The sequence below is a fragment of the Juglans microcarpa x Juglans regia genome, chromosome 8D, assembly GCF_004785595.1.
Source record: "Juglans microcarpa x Juglans regia isolate MS1-56 chromosome 8D, Jm3101_v1.0, whole genome shotgun sequence".
Lineage (NCBI taxonomy): Eukaryota > Viridiplantae > Streptophyta > Magnoliopsida > Fagales > Juglandaceae > Juglans > Juglans microcarpa x Juglans regia.
Window position 1 is genome coordinate 7,539,169 of NC_054608.1, and position 14,607 is coordinate 7,553,775.

The window sequence follows — 14,607 nt, forward strand, 5'->3', positions numbered from 1 at the left end:
ATGATATACATCAGCCACTGTTCACTTTTGCACCCACACCTACAGTTTTTTCTTTCATTGGGTGTGTGGATGTTTTTCATAGGGTGTGAACTGTGGAGTAGTGAATAATGGCTGATGAGAAAAATTTTTCATATATATATATATATTGCAAGGGAAATATTCTAGCCACAAATAGATTACACAAAAGAAATCTCACAAACTGATGTGGCTTGATGTGATTTGTCAGATTATAAAGTTATCTTTATTGTAAAGTAAATCTAACGAATCAGATGAAACCATGTCAGTTTATGAGATTGTTTTTGTGTAATTCCTTTATGGACGTAGCATTACTCATATTGCAATCCATTGACATGCCAAATACCAATTAAATCCATTCGAGCAAGAGCCTGTCATATACAATTCCGACTTTCACGGTAGATTGAATATGATATGCATAGGGTATACCCATTACCCCAACAACAAAGTGAGTTTATTAGAGAGAGCTTTGCGTAAGAGATCTAGAGATTTGTTTTATTTAGGGATGGAGAATATATAAAGCTCAGTCATGATTCCCTTTAGTTTTATAAAAGTGGTAGAAAGCACATGCAAACCAACCTTCTTCTTGTTGCGTGCCTTTTATGCATCATCAACAACTGTAAGAAAAAATCGACATGCCCAATTGTTTATTCATTTGCAAGTGGTCAGATTTTTATGCTCACCAACAAAAAAATTGTCAGGTTTTTATGACCCATATGATCTAATTAGTCAGTTCACGTGAAATATTCAAATCTGAACAATCTATATATTGATAATAATATTAGGCAAGTGGCCCACATGTTTGATAATTTGCCTGACTTTCACCATCAAATACTAATTCTCCCATCTTGTTTGGTTGAAGATCATCCTATTTATTTCAAGGTCAAAAATCGTGTCTATATCTTGAAATGCACCATGAATAATGTCCATCTCTGTTTAGCTCTTCTTGACTTTGCCCTACTGTGTGCAGTGTACCAAAATTTCCATCTGTTTGTAGTGTTATATTAGCATGGCGAATATTCAAACAATGCACTTTGAGAATGCCTAAAATATTCATTTTTGTGGTGTAGAAGATGGCCAAGGCCCAAGGGCATAAACATTTAAACAGTTCAGAGGTGAGAATTGAGTATTCTGGATTTGTCATACTTTCCTATTCTTCAAAACCTTTCTAGATGCTTGGGTAGACCTCTAATATTGTAAGCAGAGTGTCTTCCTTCTTCCTTTGCTTTTTTTATTGGTGGAGCTCTCATTTTGTGTTTGTAGAAGCAACAAAAACAGGAGCATATATGCGAGTGTGAAGAATATGTATAGAAAATGTAAATGGACGGTGGTACAGCTGGTTTAGGTTATTACTCCGCACCCAGAAATTAGGCCAAATTTCAGAACACAATAGTCATTCAAAATGCAGCTCTTGCAACGAGGTCAACCGAATTTAAGAGTTCCAAAAAATAAAGCCAAAAATACAAGTGACCGACAGCACATTCCTCCCCTTCACATGCAAAACAACGAAACCCTTTTGTTTTTCCCAATCTTTCCCCCTCTTTTCGGCTTTACCTGGTAAGGAGTTGGGGTTAATATATGGACTTCAGTTTCTTTATAATTCAGAGAGAGAGAGAGAGAGACCAATGTATAAACCTTTAGTACTTTCTGACAACATTAAATACCATAAAACTACTTCAATATCTCTTCAAAATTACCTTCTTTTTTACTCCAAGTCTAAGATCATCAATTATGATTCAGTAGAAATTTGTAGTCGTGAATACGAGAGAAACAGAGAATGTATTACTTCGAATAGAACTATTCATTACTATGTTCAGGTTCTTTTCTTTCCTCCGGATAAAATGCCAACAATCTCTGCTCCTAGACCTCCCAACCAATCCAATTCTCCAAGGGATTGTGCTCGGAGCCATATATGTACGACCCACCAATTGGATTTGGGTAGCAATGCAGAGATGGTTGGCAATTTAACTTGCACATAAAGAGAACATATATATATTATTAAACATACAGAACTATGTATATAGCCCAGCAGAAAAAAGAAAAGAAAAGAAGAAAAAGAAAAAGGTGGAATTTAGGTGACTAGCTAGCGTGGGATGCTGAAAATATCTGCACTTGACTTGTTCAGCGTCTGCAGAAGCTGGTCATGAGCTCTGCTCTTCTTGGACAGAGGCTGGGGCGAGGAAGAGACCAACGGCACTGCCAAGGCCCACGAATCGTTTGAGCTATCCGAGCTGAACGACACGTCATTCACGCCCTTTGGGCTGCATGGTATGGAGCAAAACTTGCGCTTGCTGGGAAGATTGCGGCCGCCGTGGCCTTCTGACGCCCATTCCGCGATGAGCTTGTAGCAATCGTCTACCCTGTCCTGCAATACATGAGGAACGTGATCGGACTTGCATATTCAATAATGGGAAAGATTAATTTTTGTTTTTGAGATCAAGATTTAAGGGAAATGATAGCTACCTTCTCGATTCCGAGAATACCCAATAGCTGGTTTTGGTGTTCGACAACAAGACAGGGTTCGAGAGTACTAACAACGTGCAGCATTGTAGCAGTAGCAACAACAGAAGGGAGATAAGACATGAACCTGTAATCTGCAATTGTGGATTCGAAGTATAAGCATTAGGCACATTAAAAAGTTGAAGAATTTAAGGTCTTCTAAGTATTTCCGAATATTAATGCACAACAATCTAAAGATCAATAAAGGTGAGTTATGGATGGCATACCTGCGAGGACACAGAGAAGTACACGCTCACACCTCCTTAGAAATTCCCAGCAGAGATAGTCCTTTGACCCGAGCCTCCTTGTGATGTAATCAAGAAACGAAAATGGAGTTACGGGATTCATCTTCCACTGAAGTGTTGAGAGCACCAGAATCTCCATTCTCTTGATGGCTTTGGCCTCAAATACGTACTTGCAACCCTCAACCTAAAGGAAAACAAAGACACCCATATAGATGAACGAATCTGGGAAAAGAAACCAGGAGCATTTCATAGATACCCAACAAGATTTACTCAGAATTACCTGAAGGTCTAGCAAAAGGGGCACTTGGGTCTCCTCAACCTTGGCCGCGAGAGAAAGACAGCCCACAGCAGCAAGTTGGGGCATCCATGGCTTCTCTCCGTGCAAGTGGAAGCTCAATAGGAACCTATCGAAGTAGTTGACAGCTAGAAAAGCAGTGAGAGCAGAGAAGGAGTAATGGGCATTGACCTTCATCATCCACTCCACAGCCTCCCGACGAGCCTCTGCTAGACATGAATCAGTCTTGAAGTTCTCGTAGAGTTCATTTTGCTGTTCTCTCGAGAATAGAGAGTTAAGCTCACCGTCATCCCAAAATAGATCCTGTTCTAGAAAGACTGAAAAATGGCTCGGTTCATTACTATTGCCGTAAGAGTTGTCTTCCACTTCATCTTCTTCATGGAAATAGTCCTCTCCGAGTTCCTCCTCCCAATGCTCTTCGGAGCAGTAAAGAACGTCCGGCAGGTTTTGTTGCTGATGTTGCTGTGCAATGGATTCTTGATGATGATGATGATGCTGAGCCATCTTCTTCCGAGAAGAAGAGGTTTGGGTCTGAGTTCATTATAGGTAAGCAGAGAAAATGAAGAAGATACAGAAGCCTAGAGACCCATACAGATTCATAGCTCTCTCTGTGAAAGAGCAGAGGTAGAGAGGGGTCGACTAACCAGTACATAAAAAGGATGTAATTTTATTTGTGGTTTCCACTCTGTTTTTCCTTTTCTTTTATTTTTATTGGGAATGTCTCGCTCATAGTATTATCACCAGACCATAATCATGGGCCAAGCCACTGAACACATGACACCTGTACCCTGTACCTCAAGGTCCCACCTAGTTAGTGGGCCTGACTAGATGAATTATCGCAACTACTTTCAATTAGCAATGATATATACTAGATCTATGTATAAATGTGGCGCATCCCATCTATATATATATACATATATAGATAAATATAAATGAATGATATATACAGTTATAGAGTATGTAAGTATTGTATAATCATTTTTAAAAAGAGTAAAATTTTATTATTAAAAAATTAATATTTTTTATATAGATCTTATATTTATTTTTTTTTTAAATAATTATACGATACTTATATATTTATGACTATAACTATTATTTTTTTAAAAAAAATAACCATACCCTAAAAGAAAATAAAAAATTCATATATATTTTTATAAGATTTACGTTTTTATAAAAGATTTGTATAAAGGTTGTGTATTTAGAATTTGCATAAAAGCTTAAATAAAGATAAAAACTTAGCTAGATGTTAGCCGCCAGGGGTTGTAATCTATTACACCGTTCGTGAAGTCGCCGCAAAATAAGCAGATTTTGATTTGATATAAATGATTGACTCAATAATATACGATTAAAAATATGTAAATGTTTAGTCTTATTTTGCGTATAACACACAAAAAAATTTATTTTTAAATTTTATAAATTTTTAGTCTTATATGTCGTTTTTTTATATTGAAAATATGTAATATTAATATTAATATTTAACTACGTTATATCTCAAATTATTAAACCTTTTTTGTTAATATATAATTTTATTTATGCAAATATTATTTTTCTTATATATTATTGGTTTGTATTTTGATAATAAAATATTATATAATGAATTCAATTGTAATTGTGAATTATTTATATAGTTATCATTATATTATATATCAAATTATATTAATTTAGTTAAAAATAAATATACAGGTTAAACTAGTTGAAATGGGTTAAATGAATTGTGTCCGGATTAACTCAATAAAAATTAATTACTAAACAAGTTAAGTGAATTATGTCATGTTATCCGTTAATTAAAAGGGTCGTGTTTTAGTTAATTCATATACTATAAACATATCCGCAAACACCAATTGCCACATATACGAATGTTTAGATCTTTTCCGCATGGGCACGAGTGTCGAGTGAGTCACATGCATAAGATAGTTCATCTGCATTTCATTGAGTTTTTGTGGTTTTGCTTTTGTTTCTTTGATTTTTTTTTTTTTTTTTTTTTTTAATTTTGACATTTATGGTTGCAACAGGGATGGGGAAAGGTGAATTGGGAAACAGAGGGCCCAACATAACTTCTGGTGCAGGTGCTAGACAGAAAGCATAGAAATTTATCTTTTCCAAACCTTCATATGAGATAAAAGTCTAAGCACAGGTGAGCTGTCACTTGATTCCGGGAAAATTTCCTGCTCCACATGGTTAGTCTTTTAAACAAAATGCATGGTTAGTTAAAATTTAGCTAAACATCTAACCATTATGTTAGTGTAAAATTCTTATAAGTTATGACAAAACTTAGTCTAATTGAGCTGTAATTTGTTGAGTTGAGTGTAGGTTATAGTTGAGATAAAAAGTGCAAAGATTATAGATTCGCAAGACTTGATGAAATTAATTTAATTGGAGTAAATCAGTCATAATTTTTTATTCCCATGTTAGATTTAGGTGATAATGGTGTCGTTGGAAAGCTAACTCAATTATATACAAATTTATGTTTTTAAGAATCTTCAAACTTCAACATTTGCGAGGTCAAAACTTGGACAAAGTGTTGACTCTACAGTTGCTCAAGGGAAATTTTTGATAGCCTACTCAAATCCTAAGTATATATAGAACAATATGCACAACTTCTAGGTTGTAAAGAAATGTCAAAGTTGCTATATTCATTACATTCTTGAGAGAAAACCTTAAGGAGATTCATTGCACATTAAATAGACCTCCATCAAATTGTACTCATGTTTGAATATTGTTAAGTCCATTGGTGTGAACGTGTTCGTTGGCCAAAATTTTGGAGCTACCTGGGTGCAAGGATCAAGTTTGTGCACGTGGTGAAATTATGGAAAGGCTAGTGGTCCTAAGCTACCAGGGCGTAGAGATTGAGTAGAATACTCATTGTATTGCAAGCCATGTTTAGTTATTTCAAGAGTCTTGTAAGTGTTTCTAAATTAATTATCACGAACTCAATTTCTATAATACACCTGAAAGGTTTTAGATTTTGAAACGTTCTTCAAGTGAGTTTCTACTTTGTTATCAAAATTGATGTATTGATTATTTCTTATTAACAGATTCATTGTTTGGTTAATTGTTAATTTAAATAGTCCATAAGATTTGGAAAGCACCTAGTCACCTAGGTGTATTTGGGATTTGAAAACATTGGGGCAAAGTGCTCATACTTCAAGCGAGCAGCGAGCATTATGGGAGTTAAAGTGCTTGAAACCTCGATGAGCAATGGATAAATGGAAAGTGCTCATACCTGAGGCGAGCACCACAGGTGTTAAAGTGCTTGACACCCCAGCGAGCAACGGGGAAATAGAAAGTGCTCGTACCTAAGCGAGCACCGTGGGAGACAAAGTGGCACCAGGGAAAGCAGATTGCTTGTACCCTAGGCGAACACCTTAGGAGTAACGTGAAAAGGAGAAGTGCTCATACCCCAAGCAAGTAGCACAGGAACGAAGTGCTCGGAACCTCAGTGAGTGCTCATGGCCCCAAGAGAGCATGACCGGAGAGGGGGGGGGGGGGGCAAAGTGCTCGAGATCTCAGCAAGTATTATAGGTCGATACGGATGCACGGTGGAGTCATGTTCCCTCCCTAGGTCGATTGGACCCACACCAACACCTTGGTCCTTCCTTAGGTCAATTGGGACTAACGATGCTATGGTCCATCGATGGGTCCCACCCAATTTTGTAATCTATCCATTGGTCGATTTGGACACACAACGACGTCGTGATCCATCTTTGGGTAGATGTGGACCCTTGGTGGTGCCATGGATCTATGCATGGGTCAATATCGACACACAATGCTGCCAATGTCGTGGGTCTCACACTGTCGAATACTCCCTCCCCACGTGTATATAGGAAAAATGCAAAATTCAATGCACAATCCACTCTTTTATCATAAGTATAGAAAATCATTTGTGAAAGATTCATATGTAAACCAATTAATTCTCTCTCTCTCTCTCTCTCTCTCTCTCTCTCTCTTGCCTCGAGAAGTTCTAGCCAAACTCTCATTATTCTCCTTTTACTTTACCTCTCTACCTTATACAAGTCTCGAAAAAAGCCAACAACATCTAGTGAGCAATATCAACCTCTAAAGCAATGATAATGACAACGATGATGAGTGTGCATGTGACTGCTTTTGGACGACCTCATCACAACTAACTCCCTCTTCTCCATTGGTTTCTTCATGGAGCTTTCCTTCACCAATATTGGCTTGCATAGTTTCAAGAACAAAACAGTCTATGAAGACGGCATCAACATTGCCAAAAAGATTAGAAGTAGGAGAGAATATCTCCCTTCACCTTAGATGGAGGAGCACAAGCTAAAAGCTTCTCTTGGGAAAAGGGAGAAGTTTAGAACTTAGAAGTAAGAGAAAAGCCATTGAGAATAGGCAATGCATGAAATCTTCACTTCCACCAAGTTGGCATGTTTGGATCACACGTTTGCAAGTTAGATTACACGGATTAGACCTACTATTCACCGATATACGGGTAGGTAGCTAACCTCCCTATTCCCCACTCTCGCAACCATGGCGCCTCGTCTAGACCCACCTAGCTATGGATCAGGCAGTTGGATCCAATATTCATGTAAGCCCCAAACATTTTGAGTCGGTTATAGGAAGAATTTTGTTATGCATGGAGAAATAGAAGGAGTATCTATTATACATATTTGAAAGACGAAAAGGATTTTCAAATGTTGGCTAGAGTCGTTGGAGATGGTGACTGGGAAGGAGACGAGCAGAGAAAGCCAATGAAGGGTGATTGTTTCCTTTTAGGGGTAGGTGTTGTTGTGTAGTTAATTTGTGAGGGTGGGGGTCTGAGTTGATGGAGAAGAAATGATCAAAATATCAGAGGGGATTTGTTTAGGTTGGAGTTAAACAATGTAGTTGTTAGATTTTCTTTTTGTATAAATGTGTGTATAACGGGAGTGTGCGATACTCACCTATACCTCACTCATCCACTTAAACAAATTTATAACCTATTTGCTAGTCTTGTAGTAATAAGCGAATTCCTACTGACTACCACACGAGCCAATCGCCACCCACCTTTAGCAAGGATAGATAGAAAGGTGGAGCATGACATAAGTATTTTGTTGATAGGGTGCATGTGGACTATATTTTATGTGATATATTAGATCTACTTTACAATGAAAATAAACTCTTTTGTGAGTTTGCTATTGTGAAACCTGACGTACCATATCAAACCACGTCAGTTTCTAAATTTATTTTTGTAAAATTTGTTTGTGGTTAAAATATTTTTCTTAGAGAAAGCTAGATGTAGCTTCATTTTACTATATATAAACAAGATTAAAATCTTTGAATCAAATGTACAAATGAGATAAAAAGAGGTTATTAATCTAGTGGAAAGGAAAAAGGGAGGAGCGCTCCTTTTTCAACCCATGCATTCACCAAATTTAATGAGGGTTATGCAGTCGAAAGTATGGCTACTACCTACACCCCCTAGACCAGAGATAACTTTGCCCCACCCTGCCCCATGCTCTCGCATGTACGGGAGGAAGTTTGGGCCTTGGCCCACCTCCATGAGCAGGGCCTCCTATCCAGATGTCGAGAGGCAGATTGGCTTCCACATCCGTCTGCATATCCCCAACAACCACAAGTAATCCACAATAACAATCACAATCAATCCACACACACACACACACATATATATATATAGGCTGGAGATGACGACGGGAAGAAGTTTAAACAACAAGGAGAGAGAGAGAGAGAGAGAGAGAGAGAGAGAGAGAGAGAGAGAGAGAGAGAGAGAGACGATGAGGGAGAGGGCATAGGATTTTAAAACCAACCCTATAATAAAACGTCAAAAAACTTGTTATATATATATATATGTATGTATGTATAAGTTGGGCCGGCTGGACGGGGTAAACGATGGGTTGGCTTGGGCCCAACCCACGTCCGTCCCATCCCGTCCCTTAAGGCCCAACTACATGCAGGCATGCGCCGCATGCCCCCTAGTCTAAAGAAAGAAATTAGAAAATAGTTGTGCCCCAAAACTCAAATGAAGAAAACCTGTAGTTTTATAGAAATGTAAACTTCCAATGATGAAAGATACGATGGTCTTGAGATTTATATAAAGTTTCTTAGTCTTATTAATAATTAAAAATATTTGAAAGTTAAAAACATAACTGTTATAAGCCAAAATCTTTACCATTCACCACACTGTTTATGTATAAGGCGACCGAGCCAGCTAGATTGTGCATTGTATCATATCTGTATGTTTCAATTTCATAGATTCTATGAAGGTGCAGTCGCTTTGAAAAAAAATAGGGTCTATTATTAAAAAATTAATTTCTTTTTATGTGGATCTCTTATTTATTCACTTTTTTCAAAGCGACTGTATGGCGCTTGCATACTCACGACTGTAAGTATCATTTCTCTTTTATGAAAGAGATGTTCAAGGTGGCGACCATTCTCCTTCGCAACGAATGAGATTCATTACAAGAAAAATAGACTTTTATAATTAATTTATTGTAATTAAAAGACTATTCACAACTAATTTTAATTGTAAATAATCATTTTACTAGAATTAACTAGTCGCAAATAAACAGTTTTCTTGTAGTAATTCTTTGATATAATAATTTGACTTTCTTTTTATAAAAGATGACAGTCTAATTTTATTAAAACTTACTAACGATGAAGTGACACGTGTCAAATTTGCATAAGTATTAGAAATATCATTCATATAGTTTGGTTTGGTTTCACGAAATTTTGAAACATAAACAATTCAGTCTTTTCAATTTTTAAAATAAAAATTATATTCTAACACTCTTTTAACTTATAATTTTTTTATTCAATCTTTTTTTCTCATTTTTTAAAACTCTCTAAAAGTCTTAACTTAAATTATTTTATTATTATTCACAAATTTCTCATCACATCATTTCATTTAAATAATAAAACGAGGCCTAATTTGATCATTATACAAATTATAAAACTAGAAATAATATTTACAGCGAAATGTATATGAGTCACGCTTTTTTTAAAAAAATAAATAAATAAGAGATTTATATAAATAAATAAATTTTTTAATAATAAATTTCACTTCTTATTTTAAAGTACGCTACAGTTGTACGTACCAAATTTCAGCCTCTATAGAGTTACAGCCCTTCGAACTCTAGAAAGAACGTCTACCTAGAGTTATAGTACTGTTTACAAGGAAAATCTCAAGTTTCAGCCGAGAAATAATGAGATACATATATTACATAATAATGAGGTTATTTTTATAAAATTATGTTATTTTTATAAAATAAAATTATATATAATATTTAAATATTATATGTAAATTATTTTTCAAGAAATAAAAGCAGGTAAGTAGGTGAAGTCATCATCAGATCAAACGTCGCATAGTAGACGTTCTTTCTCGTGGACTGCTAGCTACTGCTCTCTCAATTCTCCATTAACACGCGTGGAAGACACTCCATGCATGCAGGGCGCGCAGTAACGCACAAAACAGCATTTTCACCGGGAGCCCAAGCAAAAGATTTTTTAACTTTAATCACTTTTTCTTTATTTATTTTTAATTATTTACTCTTCTTTTTGCTTTTTCGGTGCAACAATTTATCTTCTTTTCAAAAATCGTAGAAGTCTTTTCTTTTCTTTTTCCCAGTAGAAGTAGAAATTAGTGAAGTTGGTGTTTTTCGAACAAAGTCCAAGAAGATATCTCTGCATGATAATGGCGGAGTATATTCTTTTAACTTTCGGTTCATTGCTATATATATTGTAGACAGGCTAAAACAAAAACAAAAAACAACTATAATATACCATAAGCAAGCAAATTGGGAAGCTCGGCTAGACAACTGAATCCCTCTTTTGTACGAAAAGAGACCTCTCTGAGTCTCTGCACTCACCATTAATGCTATTACAGTAGTGTAAATTGCAGAAGAAAATCAGAGAAAGAGATAGAGAGAGAGAGAGAGAGAGAATAATGTCTTGAAGTTTTTAAATTTCTTTCCTTTGCGCCATGCAAGAAAGAAAATAAAGAGATGTAAAGCTGTATCGATCATGCAATGTAAAATGCTGTACTGTACGTATGTATAGTCTTTAGGCTACCAGCAGAGACGCGTGTTGTAGGGATTCTGCTCTGATACGTTGCTTTCTCTTTCTTTTTCTTTTATTTTTCTCTTTTCTTCGTGATCATCTTTATAGGGCTCAATCTCCAAGAAGAATGAGACTACTGAGAGGACACAAAAGGGTTAGTGCAAGCAGGTGAGACAGCATCAATAAAGATGGTGAATGAGAGAAAGACATGGGTCGTAGCTGAAAGTGGTGGTGGTTGTGGTGCCTGGTGGTCGTGACTTCCAACTCAGCCCCCCTTAGCTTGCACGACACCAAGTACATCAGACCTCTGAAACTCAAACCCAAAAACCCAGACGTTTTTTTTTCTTTTCATTTTACATAGTTCATCTTCAATAATTCTTTCTCCCTAGCTAGTTCCCAAACCAAGAACAGCTGTTTCATCATTCTGGTCAAATTCAGATAAAGTCCCCCACTCTCCCAAAAGTGGATTATTTTCTTGCATTTCAATTCAATCACACCAATCAGAAAGCAAAAAACAAATAAAAAATAAAAAGAACCCTTTATTGGGAGTCATCAACCCTAAATATGGACCCTACAATGCAGTGATGGGACCTAAAAAGGGATCACAGCCCTTCAAATGTGTAGAGGATCTTTGATCATCTTTTTTGATGCTACAGAGGTTATTCCAGCCATGTGCAGTAAGACTCATTATGAAATTGTGGGGCTAATGGAGTGAAGGACCCACATGGATCTTCTTCCAGTTGGGTGGAGGACCTCTCACTCTCAGTCATGGCTCCCTCACCTACAAACAGTCTTAGCTTAATGATCATGTTTATCCCGTAATTATAGCACAAACTTAACAGAGAGAAGAATTTTTCATTATTGATTTTGTAACTACTTGTGAGGGTATGAACATGATGATGACGAGAGTGGAGTTGACTTTGAGGCTTCAACTGCAGCATTTTTCCTCATTCAACTTTTTTAAGGATAACATTGATATTTCTTTTTATTGAACTGATGCTTGATTGGACTGGTAATGATACACAAAATTTTTTTATAATTTTTTCAAATAAAAATATTTATGTAAAATGATATCATTTTTATAAATTATTTTAAAAAAAAATTTCATAATTTTATAAATATTTATAAAAATAATTGTATATTTATCATTTTTCATATTATATTGCTTAATTAGCTATTTGACCTTGCTCATTTACTTCAAATGCACTAGGATTGTTTTTAATACATCCACAACATATAAACCCATACAGCATGCATTGTGGGGGCAGGTATTGATATATATGTTCATTTGCCTTGTAACTTGGTAACTCTTCACATAGAATTTTGTATGTATCTCAAGAACTATGGAATCCAATCCCTGCTTTGGTGCTTGCATTTTAGTCAGGTAAAGATACTCTCCTTCCCTAATCAACCAAGAGTACATCTTTGAAAACAACAAAGCTAAGGGGGAATCAGGTGAAGACACTTGGACACAAACAAAATCTTGTGCATATTATTAAGGTAAAAGACACTTGGACACAAACAAAAACCCTTGGCATTTTAGCAAGGTAAAGACACTCGAACACAAACAAAAACCCTCTCCCAATAGAGACTCTAGCCCTAGGTCAATGAAATCACCAGAATGAAGGATCATTACCAAGAAGAAACTCTCGAAAAGATTACAATTTTTATGTGTTCGAATATCAATGCCAAAGAAGTGTTTAGAATTTGGTAATAATCTAACAGTTGACTGATCAATAGAATAGCTCTAAGAAGCTTAAGAGGCATGCCCTTTTGCAAATGGATATAGGAATAATTTATCAAGAAAAATTCTTCTAATCAGTCACTATTCACCACCCCCTACTCTATGAAAAAGTTATAGATGTGGGGTGTAAGAATGAATAGTAGCTATGATAGGCCTTGGCATTGAGAGAAAGGCCTCAAGCCAAATCCCAAGTATCTGGGAAACAAGTGGACGTAGGAGACGTGAAAGACGTTGCATGCACGTATGAGGAAGACGTTGCATGCGAGCAGCAGGGAATGAGGCAACGTAGACGCATGCAAGGTAGACAGCGGACGGGACCATTAAGCGAAGTGAAGAACAACGCAGCGTGGTTTGGGTCGTGGCTGAACATGCAGACGCAAATGGGTCTTCAGGAGTTATGCATTTTACGTCATTTTCTTTCCGTTAGTTTTATTCTGATTTTATGTATTTGCATGCTCTGTTTTATGGATGTTTCAGTTCAGATGATTAGGCAGCACGTTTTCCTTTTATTTCGGTTTGCAGTGTAAGTGGTTCTGCTATTTAAGCAGCCACGACTTATTAATAAAAATTATGCAAGTTTATTCAAATCTGTGGTACATTCTCACCCGAAGAGAAAACAAATTATCTTAACAATTTTACTCTCTAAGTTTGGGACCTATCATTGGCCTCAGAGCCAGGTTATTTATGGGAACCAATAAAGAGCGTATTGAGCAATTGGAGGCTGGGCTTGGTGGAGTGCAGGATGGGTTACACAGGATGAAGCTCGGCATGGCCGATAGGCTTCGTCATGTGGAAGAAACTCTTAACCGCCTCTCCAATGTCTTGCTTGCAAACCAAGAGAACCCCAACCACGGCAACCCTTACCGAGAAGGCAACGATGGGGGACGGCTGGTTGTATCTTCCAAAACAGCAAAACTTGAATTTCCTCGATTCTCAGGAGATGATCCGACAGAATGGTTCAATCGTGTGAACCAATTTTTTGAGTTCCAGAATACTCCCGAAGCCTAGAAGGTTTCCTTGGCCTCCTACCACTTGGAAGGAGAGGCCAACCAATGGTGGCAGTGGATCCGCAGGACAGCCTGAGAAGAAGGACATGTTCTCTCGTGGGCAAATTTTGAAGACGAACTCTGGGCTCGCTTTGGGCCTTCGGAGTGCGAAGATTTTGATGAAGCTCTTTCAAGAATCATGCAAACAGGCTCTCTACGTGATTACCAGCGAGAATTTGAACGCTTGGGCAATCGGGTTCGAGGATGGACTCAAAAGGCTCTGGTCGGGATATTCATGGGCGGCTTGAAGGCTGAAATTGCCGATGGGATCCGAATGTTTAAACCGCAATCTCTCAAGGATGCCATTAACTTGGCACGGATGAAAGACGATCAACTCACACGGCAGCGAGAGTTATTACAACCAGCCCCACCTGCACAAGCGCCTCTAGCTCTTCCACCACTAGCTCGTGTAGCTCCCGCAGCACCTGCTGTTCCAATCAAGTGCTTAACATGGGAGGAAATGCAAAGGAGGAGAGCATAAGGCCTTTGTTTCCATTGCAATGATCGTTTTACAACCGGGCATAGATGCCAAAGACCCCAATTGTTACTCTTGGAGGGACATGCGGGTAACGTGGTATGTGAAGACATTATTGATCAGCAGACGTTGGAGGAAGACCAAGGCGGAGGATGCCGAGAAGAAGCAGTCGTTGTTGGACCAGTTTCCTTCTGTGGACCTTGAGGACAAGAGTCCACTTGATGGGAGGGGTATTGATAGGCCTTGGCGTTCAGAGAAAGGCCTCAAGC

The 14,607-nt window shown here is 37.3% G+C and overlaps 1 protein-coding gene across 2 annotated transcripts; it reads right to left on the reverse strand.

Moving 5' to 3' along the window:
* Positions 1 to 1,778: 1,778 nt before the first annotated feature.
* On the reverse strand, positions 1,779 to 3,722 carry LOC121243582 (cyclin-D3-2-like). Of its 2 annotated transcripts, XM_041141712.1 has the most exons (5): positions 3,339 to 3,722; positions 3,040 to 3,260; positions 2,742 to 2,943; positions 2,479 to 2,609; positions 1,779 to 2,380 (listed from the first exon to the last, which is right to left on the reverse strand). In XM_041141712.1, the coding sequence occupies exons 1-5, from the start codon at positions 3,556 to 3,558 to the stop codon at positions 2,099 to 2,101; spliced, it is 1,056 nt and encodes a 351-aa protein (XP_040997646.1). In that variant the 5' UTR covers positions 3,559 to 3,722; the 3' UTR covers positions 1,779 to 2,098. The 2 variants fall into 2 exon arrangements, with proteins under 2 accessions (XP_040997646.1, XP_040997645.1); XM_041141711.1 differs by having other exon boundaries at positions 3,040 to 3,721.
* Between the last annotated feature and the right edge of the window lie 10,885 nt (positions 3,723 to 14,607).